Source organism: Camelina sativa, chromosome 4, assembly GCF_030686135.1.
Source record: "Camelina sativa cultivar CO46 ecotype springtype chromosome 4, ASM3068613v1".
NCBI lineage: Eukaryota > Viridiplantae > Streptophyta > Magnoliopsida > Brassicales > Brassicaceae > Camelina > Camelina sativa.
This window is the reverse complement of record NC_141883.1, coordinates 17,206,743-17,221,225: the sequence shown is the minus strand read 5'-3', so window position 1 is coordinate 17,221,225 and position 14,483 is coordinate 17,206,743. Positions and strand designations below refer to the sequence as shown.

The 14,483-nt window shown below is 38.1% G+C and overlaps 4 protein-coding genes across 5 annotated transcripts; 3 read left to right on the top strand and 1 right to left on the bottom strand.

Moving 5' to 3' along the window:
- LOC104710998 (putative L-type lectin-domain containing receptor kinase I.1) lies at positions 1-2,320 on the top strand. The gene has a single exon (XM_010427663.3). The coding sequence runs from the start codon at positions 27-29 to the stop codon at positions 2,133-2,135; it is 2,109 nt and encodes a 702-aa protein (XP_010425965.2). The 5' UTR covers positions 1-26; the 3' UTR covers positions 2,136-2,320.
- A 67-nt stretch (positions 2,321-2,387) lies between these two features.
- Positions 2,388-3,000, bottom strand: LOC147945876 (uncharacterized). The gene has a single exon (XM_087510255.1). The coding sequence runs from the start codon at positions 2,978-2,980 to the stop codon at positions 2,474-2,476; it is 507 nt and encodes a 168-aa protein (XP_087366381.1). The 5' UTR covers positions 2,981-3,000; the 3' UTR covers positions 2,388-2,473.
- A 4,280-nt stretch (positions 3,001-7,280) lies between these two features.
- On the top strand, positions 7,281-8,512 carry LOC147945875 (thiol protease aleurain-like). Of its 2 annotated transcripts, XM_087510254.1 has the most exons (5): positions 7,285-7,556; positions 7,665-7,786; positions 7,942-8,057; positions 8,143-8,216; positions 8,292-8,512. In XM_087510254.1, the coding sequence occupies exons 2-5, from the start codon at positions 7,687-7,689 to the stop codon at positions 8,368-8,370; spliced, it is 369 nt and encodes a 122-aa protein (XP_087366380.1). In that variant the 5' UTR covers positions 7,285-7,556; positions 7,665-7,686; the 3' UTR covers positions 8,371-8,512. The 2 variants fall into 2 exon arrangements, with proteins under 2 accessions (XP_087366379.1, XP_087366380.1); XM_087510253.1 differs by having other exon boundaries at positions 7,281-7,786.
- Positions 8,513-13,206: 4,694 nt separating this feature from the next.
- Positions 13,207-13,922, top strand: LOC147945874 (uncharacterized). Its single transcript, XM_087509396.1, has 2 exons — positions 13,207-13,433; positions 13,598-13,922. Exons 1-2 carry the CDS (start codon positions 13,207-13,209, stop codon positions 13,920-13,922), a joined length of 552 nt encoding a protein of 183 aa, XP_087365522.1.
- The last annotated feature ends 561 nt before the right edge of the window (positions 13,923-14,483 follow it).

The following is a 14,483-nucleotide window of genomic DNA, read 5'->3' as shown; positions in this document are numbered from 1 at the left end:
GAAGCCGTCCCTTATAACCAGAACTAATGATTTACAAAACTCATATACACAAACCCAAACTTGTCTTGGTCTTTCGGTTTTTTTTCTCATTACTAATGGCACAACGATTTCATCCTTGTCTCTTCTTAATCTTATTTGTTAATCTGATTTGCTTTTCAAGTCAACAAGACTTAAGTTTCGTCTACAATGGCTTTAACATAGACCGAACCAATCTTCACCTTGACGGCTCTGCGAAATTCCAAGATGGACTTTTGCAGCTAACCAACGCCACGACTCAACAAAAGGGTCATGCTTTTTATAACCGACCATTCGATTTCAGTTCAGCTTCATCTCAGTCTATCTCTTTCTCGACTCATTTCGTTTGCGCTCTTGTTCCTAAGCCAGGAAGTGACGGTGGTCATGGGATTGCCTTTGTTCTATCATCTTCAATGGATCTTACACAAGCAGTTCCAACTCAATACTTAGGACTCTTCAACATCTCAACTAATGGATCTCCTTCTTCTCATGTTTTAGCTATCGAGCTTGATACGGTTCTGAGCGCTGAGTTTGATGATATCGACAAAAACCATGTCGGTATAGACGAGAACAGCCTCCGGTCTGTAGTTTCTGCTTCAGCTTCTTATTATTCAGACAGAGAAGGGAAGAACAAAAGCTTGAAACTCTTGAGTGGAGATCGTATTCAGGTATGGATTGATTATGAAGATACGCTACTCAATGTTACTTTAGGTCCACTCAAATATCAGAAGCCGAGTAAGCCTCTCTTGTCAAGAACTATCAATCTCACAGCAATCTTCCCTGATCGAAAAGCGTTTATAGGGTTTTCGGCTGCGACTGGATCATTGATTAGTTATCAATACATCTTAGGATGGAGTTTCAGCAGAAGCAGAGTAGTGCTACAGAGTCTTGACACCTCTAACCTTCCCACGGTTCCTCGTCCCAATAAACCGGATGAAACATCTCATCTGCTTATTGCTCTACTGGTTCTACTCGCTATCGTAGTAATCGCGGTTCTTGGAGGGTTTTATATCTACAGGAGAAAGAAGTATGCAGAAGTTAAAGAGCCATGGGAAAAAGAATACGGTCCACTTCGTTATTCCTACGAATCTTTGTACAAAGCAACAAGAGGGTTTAACAAAGATGGTCGTCTTGGTAAAGGCGGTTTTGGAGAAGTCTATAAAGGAACTCTTCCTGTTTTAGGAGATATAGCTGTGAAGAGACTATCACACGGTGCAGGGCAAGGGATGAAACAGTTTGTAGCTGAAGTTGTGACAATGGGAACTTTACAGCACAAGAATCTTGTTCCTCTACTCGGGTATTGCAGAAGAAAAGGCGAGTTACTGCTGGTCTCTAAGTACATGGAAGGAGGTAGTGTTGATCAGTACTTGTTCCACGGCGATAAACCTCCTCTTTCTTGGTCTCAAAGACTCGCGATATTGAGAGATATCGCATCTGCGCTATGTTACTTGCATACAGGAGCTAGTCAAGTTGTTTTACACCGAGATATCAAAGCTTCTAATGTCATGTTAAATGGAAATCTCCATGGGTTCTTAGGAGATTTTGGGATGGCTAGGTTTGATGATCATGGAGCTAACCTCTCAGCAACAGCAGCTGTAGGAACCATAGGTTACATGGCGCTTGAGCTAACATCAACAGGAACTTCAACAAGAACCGATGTGTATGCATTTGGTGCATTTATGCTTGAAGTAACATGTGGTAGGAGACCATTTGATCCCGAGATGCCGGTTGAGAAACGTCATTTGGTAAAGTGGGTTTGTGAATGCTGGAGGAAAGGTTCTATACTTAATGCTATAGATACAAGATTGAGAGGTAAGTTTGTACCCGGGGAAGTCGAAATCGTTCTGAAACTCGGGTTGCTCTGTACAAGCATCGTACCAGAAGCAAGACCTAACATGGAGCAAGTGGGCCAATACATAAACAGACACCAAAGATTGCCTGAGTTCTCTCCAGACACTCCCGGAATTGGTGTTTCCACTCCGGTTTTAATGGGAATACCATCGTTGGTAATCACTTCCAGTTCAGTGGCCTCATCAGTATCAGCACGATCAGCCTCTCCTTCCTCTGCCAACAACTCAATGTTCATTTCTCACACAATCATATATGGTGATGGAAGATGAAATTTTAACCACTTTTATTCACATTTCTTTAATGTACATCATAGAGACCACATCTGTCTCATTGTCCCTAATGCTTAAACTTTGTTTTAGTTATGTTGTAGAGATGTTTTTTTTTTGTTTTTTCTGTAACACTAAGATGTGGCAAATTTGTCTAATTAACTATTGCTTATACATTGTTTTTGTGATTGAGGTTGTGTCTTTGATCATGTTGTAATAACAAATCAGGGCTCTTATGAAAACTGAACCAAAAAAGCAATGAACAAAGTTCTGAGATATTATTATCTAAGAGTAGTACAGAAATGAAAGGGGAAACACTAAAAGCAAAGAGACTATAAGGATCAAGTGGATCCATTTGTGAGCAGTTTGGTCTTATTTCTTCCTTCAATCTCCATGAACATGCCTAATGGAGCTACAGAGCAACAATCTCTTTTATCATCAGCAGCACCAATCACGATCCTTATCGCAATCTCTTCAGCATCACTTTCCTTGAAAACCTGGCGAGTAGAAGAAGGAGAAGGTGAAACAGAACAAGTGCCACCTTTCTTGTGATCTCCAACCTCTTTGGATATTGTTGGTGACTGAACAATCCACATGAGGTTGTTGTAACCTTTGGACTTATGGAGGAATATAACAGTCGAGGAGATGAGGAGTTGGATGATCCAAGGTAGGGTAATGAGTAATGTTCCGGATATGGAGAAGAAGTTGATGCAAGGTAACTTGTGGCCATTTGTGGTGGCTAGACGGAAGAAGAGGATTCCCATAAGAGTTGTCCAAAGAGAGTGGAGTAGGATTGACCAGAAAGAGATGCCTCGAGAACCAGAGGTTCTACTAGTACTACTCTCCATTTCCACTTTTGGTGTCTGTGTTTGTTTTTGTTAGTCTAACGTTGAGAAAGATATGAGGTCATTTGAAGTAAAAAGGTTAGGAGATATATTGTTGGAGAGATCAATGGTGAGTTTGATTTTGTTTGTTAGTTATCTTGTGGATTTTTTCTTTCCTCGTTTGACTTAGCGATTTTTTTGTATAAACTATTTACTTTTTCCAATTTCCAACAAAGTTTTTTAAAAACAAACCTAATTTTAAATTATGAATGTTTTTGTGGTTTTTAACTGGTTTTAGTTTTAGTTTTTTTAGGTCTTGAATGGCACCATATTTTGTAACTATTTTGTGTTATGATTCTGCAAACTAACCATTCACGGCCTTTTTTTTTTTTTTTTTTTTTACAAAAGTAGATTTCTTAACTAGAATCATGACCATTAAATATACCCATCATATAAAACTATATGTAAATGTTTTTTTTAAAGCATATATGTCAAATTTGCTTTCAAAATATTAACTAAAGTTTTTTGAAATTATTATAACTGTTTAGTATTTTCTTGTAATTATTTAGTAATCTAAAGAAAAAATGAATTTGAGCTTTGTTAGAGTCTTATACAATGTATGCGTTTTCTAGTGATTACAAAATTTAAATATTACAGTCGTCAGTCGATGAAACCATAATATGGTCCGTCATTTACTTGAAATGGAGCTGATTCTATTTTGTTAACTATATTTACAATATTTTCTTAACTAACAAATGTCATGTGATACAATATTTCTATATTAGTATAAAATGCAGATTTTTTTTTTTCAACCTAACAATAATTAAAATAAGGATTGATTGCAAGAAAGTTGTATATAAAAGTAAATTCTGACACTAATGATCTAGAAAAATGAGCTAAACAATCAGCCTTCACATTGGACGTCCAAGGAATCTTGGAGAGAGTGAAAGGAAGCAAGGAGACACAAAAAGCCTGAAACTCATCAAGGAGCGTAGAGAAGGCCGGCCACTCCTCTGGGGCTTGCACCATCGCAACTAGCTCTGCAGAATCCGTCTCATACCTCCGACAATCACCTCCTTTGGAAAGAACACTCCATAGCCCATAACAAAGCTTTTAACTCCGAATGCAGAGGGGAAAAACTTGCACTCAACACTAAAGTCTGATCCTCACAATTACCACACCACTAGCTCATGCTTGAATTAGGTTCTGATGATTTCCAAGAACCATCAACTTGACAGCGAATAATCGGTTCTAGGGTATGCAAGGGTTCCAGAGAATCTGGGATAACCCTTGAGACTAATTGGGCCTCCTCCCACATTAACTGTTCACCTAAAGCCTGATTAATAACATCTATTGACTCTGATTGTATCCCTTGAAAGGTCTTCTTATTCCTATCTTTCCATAAGAACTAAACAAGCCAGGTTATCGAATGATGAGTGGCTCCTAAAGCCATAGGGACTGTCCCTTTGCCAAAAAATAAAATCCAAATTTAAGTACACCGACTCATATGGGAAAATGCCTGAGGGCAACTAACGAAGACCAAATCCCATCGAGAATGAGGACAGTCAAAGAATGTGCGATAAATATTTTCTGCTGCATAATCACATCTTTTACGCAACGTGTCACACTGAATTCCCTGAGAAGCTAAACGCACCGTCATTGGGAGAGAACCAGACACTATTTGCCAAAAAAAATATTTAATTTTTGTTGGGATTCGGAGGTTCCAAGCCTGAGCCTTCAGGGCAGTACAACTCGGACCATATCCAATTTCAGCCGTCATGGTTTGAACTAACTTATATCTCGACTTAACTAAGTAAGCTACATATTTCGTATAATGTCAAACCAACCGATCTGGCTTAAAAGATTTGCTAACAAGCAAACTCTTTATAATTTGGATATCCTCCTAAATCCTTAAACTCTTTGGCTCCTACTGGTAACCCATCGAGGAATAAAAAGAATGAGAAGGAACAGGAAAAAAAGAGAACAAATAAGAAAAAAATTATTTAAAAAAAAGGAACGAAGAGGAATGGGTGCAGAGAAAAAGCAGAACAAATGGTATGGTAAATGGTAACCAAAAAAACAGAACAAACAAAAAAATAAAAATAAAAAAATTTAATCAAAAACAAGCATCAGACCCACGTACGAACATGAGACACGCACATAAACATGAATTGCTGGAACTTTTGGTAACCCGTGATACTAATATGATAATTATAAAAAATAATCAACTATAGACGTTGAGAACCACGTCTTTTTACATATCATATTTGCTCAGCAATTTAATCTCGTTTCTTCAGCTGCTGGTTCATCATCCACTTCATCATCTTCATCAATTTTTTGATTTTGATGCATCCTCTTGTGTTTCTGGTATTACTACATCATCCGTGTTTGGCAAAGCAGATTGTGTCTCCTGGAGATGTGCCCCAAAAGTAAACGGAGAGTAACGTTCATCTTGATCGACATCATGTTGACCATATATCTGGTCCAACAAATCTTTGAAGGGCAAAGGCTTGTTCTTCAAAACCCGAACAAATTTATCTTTATTTCCAAATTCCTGTCAATGATTCAAAACATATTAGAATAAAATTTTCTATTCATATAAAAATATTATAAATGATAACAAAGAGACTTATAGCAACTCAATCATTCCACCAAGATGTTGACATAATTATTTGTCCAGTGGACGGATCAACAACAACACCCGTGCGTTCCATCAGTTGCCTATTAATTTGCCAAAGCTTATGCAAGTACTCAATTTTGCTCTTTATCTCACTATCCCAAACAAGCTTCTCTGCGGTCAACTCAAATAATTTGTTTTCAACTCTTTTTCTACCAGCAACATTCGGCATTTTACTCGAGTGGTCATTTGATTTTAGCTCCGTAATAACGAGTTCAAGCATAATTTGACAATGTCTTTCCTTCCACACATACTATAATATATACATACTCAGTAATCATGTTTCGTTTAAATACATTCATCCTATATGCATTGAAATTTAATAAATAATTATATGCAAAACATATATACCTTTTCTTCGGTATCGATCCCTGATGCAGTGGTTGATTTGCCTTTGTTTCTTGAAAGACCTCCACGCCGTGATGATCCACTAGTCTCTTGGGAACTTGCCATAATCCAAGTTTTTTCTAAAGATCAAAATCAAATACATAAATTAATAAAACCAAACACAAGAATGTAAGCAAAACAGAAAAAAAAAACAAAAGAAGTCATGCTAAAAAATATTGTATGATTATTTTTTTCACCTTTACGTCTCTCGATCATAGGGTTTTTTTTCTATACGATGGTTTTTTGTGCTGAAGACTATTTATAGTTGTATTTTATAAGACTTAAATTATTAAACAGTTCATTAGATAATTATGAGATAGATCAAGATGAGTTTGAATTTGATATTGGATATGTACAAATTGTTTAAAATATAAGTTGTGGAACTAGTTGAATCAAAAGATATAAGTTTAGAAGAGTTTGACGTTATCATGTACCTTCTTTTATCGTGAGGTCTTCTTTTGAACGTTATCATCAATTTTTTTTACAATTTATTAGATTTTGCATGAATTTTTTTTTTAAATAATAATTAATTTGTTTTCCTGTTTGTTCTACTAACAAATTGAAGAAGAACAAATTTATTCTGTAATTTCTAAAAAAAAAAGAACGTATAAGAATAGTGTGGGGTGAATGTTTCAGAATTTGGAAGATATGTTACTTATAAATGGTAACAAAAATGAGGAACAAAGAGGAACAACACATTCCTGTCCATTCTTTTTCTAAAAACTGGTCACCAGTTGAAGCCTTTATAATTTGGATATCCTTCTAAATCCGCAAATTCCTGGAGAATAAGTAAATGTCATTCTTTAGTCAGTGGATTAATCAAATGGTTAACCATAACATTTTATTTTTGTTTCAATGAAGATTTGATTTTAATTTTCAAATACAATCATTCCAAATAATCGTATTTTTCAGATTAAACCAGAATAAATTCTGGAACAGATAATAGTTCTATGATCCTTAATTTTGAATGAACCTCACAATTAAAAATCCACAAAAATAAATCAGAAAAATGCAAAAATGAAAATCCGTAATTATATTTTTTTATTTGTGTTTATTTTAACAATAAAAAAAGTAATTATAGTATCATTTGAGTCTTATTTTAAATTATCTTGTCACATATTCCTATTTCCAACAAGATAGTGGAAGAGTAAACAATGTTCCGTTATACGTTACACGTTACACGTCACCTTACACATCAGCAATACAATTATTGAAGCCAAAACTAAAACCAATAAAAACTCGTCACGTGTAAACCGGACCAGACATAACACCCAACGCGACAAAACATAGAAAGAGAAACCCAATCTCCCTCCAATCTTCTTCAGTTCTTCTTCTTCTTCTTGACTTCGAAGCTTTTGTAAGAACCAGAGAGCAAAGCCATGTCTGCAAAACTATTCTTATCTTCCTCGATCCTATTGATTCTCATAGCTGCAACAACGGCGGATAAAGAGATCGGATTCGATGAATCAAATCCGATCATAATGGTCTCCGACAACAATCTCCGGGAGCTTGAAGACACCGTCGTTCAGATCTTAGGCCAGTCTCGTCACGTTCTCTCCTTTTCTCGATTCGCACACCGGTAAATTCTCATCGTTGACTTGTTTTTGAACTGACATTTTGTTTTTGGGTTTTTTTTTGTGAAAGGTTTGGGAAGAAGTATGAGAGCATGGAGGAGATGAAGTTAAGATTCTCAGTTTTTAAAGAGAATCTTGATTTAATCAGATCCACTAATAAGAAAAGCTTACCTTATAAACTCTCTGTTAATCGTAAGTCTTATCTCCTAAGAGATCTGATCCTTCTCGTCTCAATTTCACATAGTTCAAGAACGTTTTGTTTGATTTACTTATTCTTGGATTCGCTTGATGGTTGAGAAACGTTAGTATTGTTTATGTTTAATAAATGAATCTGTTCTGTTTTACAGAATATGCTGATTTGACATGGCAAGAGTTTCAAAGACACAGGCTTGGAGCTGCTCAAAACTGTTCTGCTACTTTGAAGGGTAGCCACAAGGTCACTGAAGCTGCAGTTCCAGACACGGTTAACCATTTTTTTCCTCTTCTTTTATAGTTGGTTAACTCTTCTGAAGAAATTGGTCTGAGTCTTTAGATTGTGTAAACTGCAGAAAGATTGGCGAGATGATGGTATTGTAAGTCCTGTTAAGAACCAAGGACATTGTGGATCTTGCTGGACATTCAGGTAAAGTCTATTATGAGAATTTTTTTAGTGATTTCTCGATGGAGTCTGATATGTGTGATCAATCTTTAACTTCAGCACAACCGGAGCTCTTGAAGCAGCTTACCATCAAGCATTTGGAAAAAAAATATCTCTGTCCGAGCAACAGCTCCACTAGCAAACTTTTTACCTAGTGCCACTTTCTTCATTCATTTTCCCGCCTGTCACAACAGTAATGCTAAAAAATCACTATGGATTGTGTCATGTACAGTAGCAAATTTTTTACCTAGTGCCATGATTCATTTTCCCGCCTGCCACAATACTAATGCTAAAAAACCACTATATCCTGATTTCTATTAAACATAAATTTTTTTTTTTTTTCAAAACACAAATCTCTCTCTTTCTAACCCACGATTCTTCATCTTCTTCTATCTCAATCTCTCTCAACCTCTCTCAGTCCAGTGACGTTGCAACCAAACTAAATCTCTGTGTACCAAAACTCCATATTTTCTAGTCCGGCGGATCCGCCTGCCTTTGACGTAGTTCGACCAAAGCGTCAGATCTAATTATGGAGTTCCTATACCTGTGAGTTTGTCCACTTATCTTCTTTTTCCCCCAAAAATCCAATTTTACATCAATCTGGAGGCGAATTATAAGGCACAAAACACATATACATGATGTACCTCTGGTGGACCAGATCTAACACCCAGTCAGGTTTGTCCACCCCGATTTTGTCCATCGATCTCTTAAGTGGACTAGATCCGCTTGGTTGTACTTATCTTGTCTACCTTAACCAACATAACTTGTTCATCATAAAGGTCTGTTGACGCATGTAATGAATGTGTGGTGTTTCCGGTGGACCAGATTCAACGTCCGGACAGGTTTTTGTCCACCTAAATTTTGTTCATTAATCTCTTAAGTGGACCAGATCTGCTTGGTTTTACTTAACTTGTCCATCATTACCAAAATAATATGTCCACCCTGCAGTTCTGCTGCTAACGCTTATATTGAATGTGTTATACCACTGGTGGACCAGATTCAACTCCTGATTTTTGTCTACCACAACTCTATCATTTGCTCTCCTTAGTGAACCAGATCTATCTAAGTGACGATACTTGTCCATCACAAAAACTCTCATCATCATTATTTTTATCTGTTCGCGTAAAATTTGTTTTTTCTCCCATCATTTAACTTATGGGTATTTTTGTCTTTTTCTATATAACACAAAATTGAAAGTGGCATTTCTAGAAAGAAAAATTGTAAAGTGGCATTTCTAAAAAGTTTAATTTCAAAAATGGCATTTCTCATAAAATTCCCTTCCAAATAATACGACATAATTTTTTTTAATATTTTGCAAATAGCGTCGACACTCCTGAGTTTTGTTGTATCAAAGCTTCAAAGGAAAACAAACAGAGACATTCTGTAAGATATAAATACTAGGGTAATATTGCTATATAGCATTTGACCAAAAAAGAATTAAAAGGAATACCACTTTATCAGATTTTGTGGGTAAATAGAATTTTATGGAGTAGGATTAATACCAAAATATCCTTCCCTTAAAATATTTTTACAAGATGAACCATCTTTAAAAATAGTTGAGGTTTCATATGATATGATCGGCGAGATTATTCCAACTAAAATTTCAGCGTAAAATCCGCTGGAAAAATGAAAAGATATCAGTGTTTGGCAATAATGAGAGGGATAGAGAGAGAGAAGTCATCTAGAAATAAGGAAAGGGGAGTTTTTTTAAGGAAAGCTGACGTGGAGGGCGATTCGAAAGGCGATTAGGGTTTGTTTCCGGTTTTCACAAGTATGCTACCGCCGCCGACATCTCCGGATCAAACTGGAGAGGTTCCGGTGTGGGAGGGAGGCCCCCTTTTACTGGGGAAGGTTGCGGAGAGTCAGTTGCAGGTTTCTGCGGGTTTTTTGGTGAGACGGAGCAGGGTTCTGGTAATCTTCGGGTGCAGGATTCTGTTTGCGTGCAGGACAAGGGTCGTGTGAATCTGCAGGGTGGTTCGACTGATGTTGGTTCGACTCAGGCTGCTCCCGTTGTTAAAAAATCTTGGGTTCAAGTTGCAAAGAAACATGTTTTCACTCAGCAAAAGTTTGTAGTTGATGTATTTGATTGGAAGGAGCGAGTCACGGTTCCAAAGGAGGTGATTGGTAAATTTTTAAACGACAAGGCACCACATGTGGGGAAAATTCACATGATTGTGAATAAGATCTGGCGTTTAGGTGATAAGACAATGTTGATTGATGTTTATGAAGTCAATGCAACAACAATCAAATTTCGTATCAAAGTGAGGGAGTGAGATGAAGAGTTCTGAATAGAGGCATGTGGAATATCATGGATGTCCCAATAGTAGTGTCGAAGTGGACTCCTTTTGTAGAGGAAGCCCAACCTGCAATGAAGTCTATACAAATGTGGATAACACTAAAGGATGTTCCTTCGTCAATGTTTTCAGAGCAAGGTCTGGAGTTCTTGGCTAGTGCAGTGGGGAGACCAATCCGGCTCCACCCAAAAACAGAGGCTTGTGAGAGTTTTGATGAGGCGCACATATTGGTTGAGGAGAATTTAACCAAAACGCTTCCATCTGAATATATTATCATTGGTGAGGAGGAAGGTGAGCTTGATGTTGTTAAGTATACACATCCTTGGTTGCCACCAAGGTGTAGTGGTTGTTTGAAGTGGGGTCACCTGCAGACAAACCTAGCTCGCCGGTTAAAGATCAATCTAGGGAAACTCTGATGGAGAACCGTTCGCCAATACTACCAGAAGAGATTTCTGATGGGGTAGTTACCAAGGAGGTTGCAAAGGCACCTGCGCTCAGGGAAAAAGATCAGACGCATCTCAGTATAGGGGCACCTATCTCTAGCGTTGGCAGTGAGGAAAAAAATGGTGACGATCATGGTTGGGTTACACCACCAAAATCCTCTCGTAGTCCGGGGAAGCGACAGGAACAGCTGCAGTATGGGGAAACTTCTCTTCTCTCGAACGCATTTTCTACACTTAGCGGTCATGACGACGCAGGGGATGATTCTACTATTGAGAAAGATCTTGATCCGAGTGAGGCTAGGAAGATATGTGTGATCTCTGGTTCAGAGATGGCATCCCAGAAAACGAAAGCAGAGGTTGCGACTCAGCAGGTCATTCCGCCGAGAAAATCTTTGCCACGTGAATCAAAGACAGCTCACAAAGTGTTATCAGCTTCTTCTACTCAATCATCTAGGTTTCCCCCTAGAGATCAGAGTAAGAGAAATACAACTAAACATCATTAATGTCAGGGTTCTTTTGGAATGTTCGTGGCTTAAACAAATCAACAAAACATTCCATTATCCAGAAATTGATTGAAGATCAGAGATTTCACTTTGGTTGTCTCCTAGAGACAAGGGTTAAGGAGAGAAAAGTACAGAGGTTGTGTACTAAGTTGTTTAAAGACTGGTCTGTCTTGACCAATTATGAATATAATCGGAGGGGTCGGCTTTGGGTTGTGTGGAGTAGTAAAGTGCGGCTTACGCCTTTCTATAAAAGTGGTCAACTCATAACCTGTTCGGTGAAAATAGAAGAGTTGGAGGATGAGTTCTTCTGCTCTTTTGTCTATGCGTCGAACTCTGCTCAGGTGCGTACAGAACTATTGGCCGAGTTGCGTGATCATTCTGATTCACCTATAATTTGCAGTAAGCCTTGGCTATTCTGTGGTGATTTTAACGAGACTTTGGATATTGAGGAGCATTCCAGAGTGGTTGATACTCCCGTCCTCACTTCGGGGATGCAGGATTTCCAGCGAGTGGTCAACTATTGTACTCTCTTGTATTTAAATTCCTATGGCCCGCTCTATACTTGGTGTAACAACAGAGAGGATGATTTAATTCTGAAAAAACTGGATAGAGTGCTTGTGAATGATAATTGGTATCAGGTTTTTCCGCAATCATATAATGTTTTTGAAGATGGTGGGTGCTCCGATCATTTGCGTTGTAGGATAAATCTAAATACTGCTACTGGGGTAACCAATACAGCTTGCAAACCGTTTAAGTTTGTTCATGCTATAGCTGATATGGAGGAATTCAAACCGCTGGTAGAAGGTTTCTGGAAGCAAACCGAGCCTATTTTTATGTCTACTTCCTCCATGTTTCGTTTTACAAAAAAGGCTCTTAAGCCTTTAATTCGAGGCTTAGCAAAGGAAAGGTTGGGCAATCTAGTCCGGAGAGTAAAGGAAGCATATGCTACGCTTTGTCAAAAGCAAGAGATTAACCAAACAAACCCTTCGCCCCAAGCTCCGCATGAGGAAACCAAGGCTTATAACTCATGGGAGCGGATTGCATCTTTAGAGGAGAAGTTCTTGAAGCAAAAGTCCAAACTCCACTGGTTGCAGTTGGGGGATCAAAATAACAAAACTTTTCACCGAGCAGTATTGTCTAGGATGGCTCAAAACTCCATTCGAGAGATACAAAAGCATGATGGGACGGTAACGTCACATAGTGAGGAGATCAAAGCAGAGGCGGAGCATTTTTTTTGGGAATTCATGCAGCATATCCCTACTGACTATGAAGGAGCTTCAGTTGAGGAGCTCCAAGTTCTATTCTCTTTTCTTTGTTCTGTGGCTGACAAGGAACGGCTAATTCGTCATGTTTCTGCGGAGGAAATCAGGAAAGACTTGTTCTCCATGCCTCGTGATAAATCCCCGAGCCCGGATGGTCACAATGCAGAGTTTTATAGAGCTGCTTGGGAGTTCATTGGTGCATAGTTTGTTATAGCGGTTCAATCCTTTTATATTAAAGGTTTTTTGCCAAAAGGAGTAAACTCCACAATCTTGAAACTTATCCCAAAGAAGTTGGAGGCTGTGGAGATGAAAGACTACAAACTGATCTCGTGTTGTAATGTAATTTACAAAGTCATTTCCAAAATCAAACTGGTACTTCCACATCCTTCTGGTATGACTAGTGGTCTTCACTGGGGAGATTGCTTGAGATTACGGGGGAACGAGGATACATTGACCTGAGGATCAGTAAGAATATGTCGGTTGCAGAGGTGTGGGACCGTAGGCCTCGACGGCATAGATCTGTAAACTTAAACTCCATTAAAGAAGATTTGGCTTCTAAGCAGTGGTCTCGTACGAGTGCAGAGGATACGACATTATGGAAAGGGAAAAATGATGTCTATCACTCAAGCTTCTCTACCAAGGATACTTGGAACCACGTTCGATCCATATCGCCTCCAGTTCCTTGGCACAAAGGTGTCTGGTTTGCCCAAGCAACGCCAAAATTTTCCTTTTGTGTCTGGTTGGCGACAAGGAGCAGACTTTCAACAGGGGACATAATGCTTCTTTGGAACATGGCCTGCCCACGACTTGTGTTTTCTGCACTAATACTCTTGAAACTCGGGAACACCTTTTCTTTACTTGTAGTTTTACATCAGGTATATGGGCTAATGTTGCCAAGAAGATCTTTGCAACGAGGTTCTCTTTGGATTGGCAAGCTTTGATAACGACAATATCGGGCTCTTGGAAAGATCGAGTGGAAAGTTTTACTGTCCGCTATGTCTTCCAAACCACGGTGCATGCTCTCTGGTATGAGCGAAATCGGCGGCGCCATGGAGAACCCACGACCACTGCAGACCAGTTGATCAAATACATTGATAGACAAGTGAGGGACCGACTACTCTCGATAGCCAAGAGTGAAGACCGACACTATGATACTACGTTGCAGTTTTGGCTAGCATCACGATATTAGCTCTCAACACTAACTAAGCTTGTAGTTTAATTGTTTCTTCTTTTTAGCTTACATGTTGCACTAGTTGTACAAACGCTATCTTTTTTTTGAATCAAATTTAACATTTTATTCAAAAAAAAAAAGAAGTAAGGAGAGAGAGTGAAAAAGAGAAGAGGTTTGGCAAGAGTGGAAGAAATAAATGTGTTGATTCTGAATACAAATATGGCGTTCGTGGGATGCACAAAAAGCATAATGGAGATGGTGGTTGTCGGAAGAAATATGGGTACAACGGCGGTGAGTGTAGATACATAAATGGAGAAAGCAAATATCCGAAAATAATGAGAGAGAAAGTTTATGTGATTTTGGAAAAAAACATGAATTATGTTTGAAAACACATCATCTTAAAAAACATACAATGTTATTTTTAAAAATACAATGTTTTATAAGAAAATACATGTCAACCATAACAACAATATATAGTATATGTAACGAAAACATATATCAAGAGATAATGAGAGAGAAGTTTATGTGATTTATAAAAAAACATGAATTATGTTTTAAAAAAGCACATTGTCTGTAAGA

Coding starts and splice junctions, on each gene's coding strand:
- LOC104710998 (XM_010427663.3), top strand. CDS start 27: ATGATTTACAAAACTCATATACACAAACCCAAACTTGTCTTGGTCTTT.
- LOC147945876 (XM_087510255.1), bottom strand. CDS start 2,980: ATGGAGAGTAGTACTAGTAGAACCTCTGGTTCTCGAGGCATCTCTTTC.
- LOC147945875 (XM_087510253.1), top strand. CDS start 7,687: ATGGAGGAGATGAAGTTAAGATTCTCAGTTTTTAAAGAGAATCTTGAT. Junction 7,787..7,941: donor TTATAAACTCTCTGTTAATC/GTAAGTCTTATC, acceptor TCTGTTTTACAG/AATATGCTGATTTGACATGG. Junction 8,217..8,291: donor GGATCTTGCTGGACATTCAG/GTAAAGTCTATT, acceptor CTTTAACTTCAG/CACAACCGGAGCTCTTGAAG.
- LOC147945874 (XM_087509396.1), top strand. CDS start 13,207: ATGTCGGTTGCAGAGGTGTGGGACCGTAGGCCTCGACGGCATAGATCT. Junction 13,434..13,597: donor CCTTGGCACAAAGGTGTCTG/GTTTGCCCAAGC, acceptor CTTTACTTGTAG/TTTTACATCAGGTATATGGG.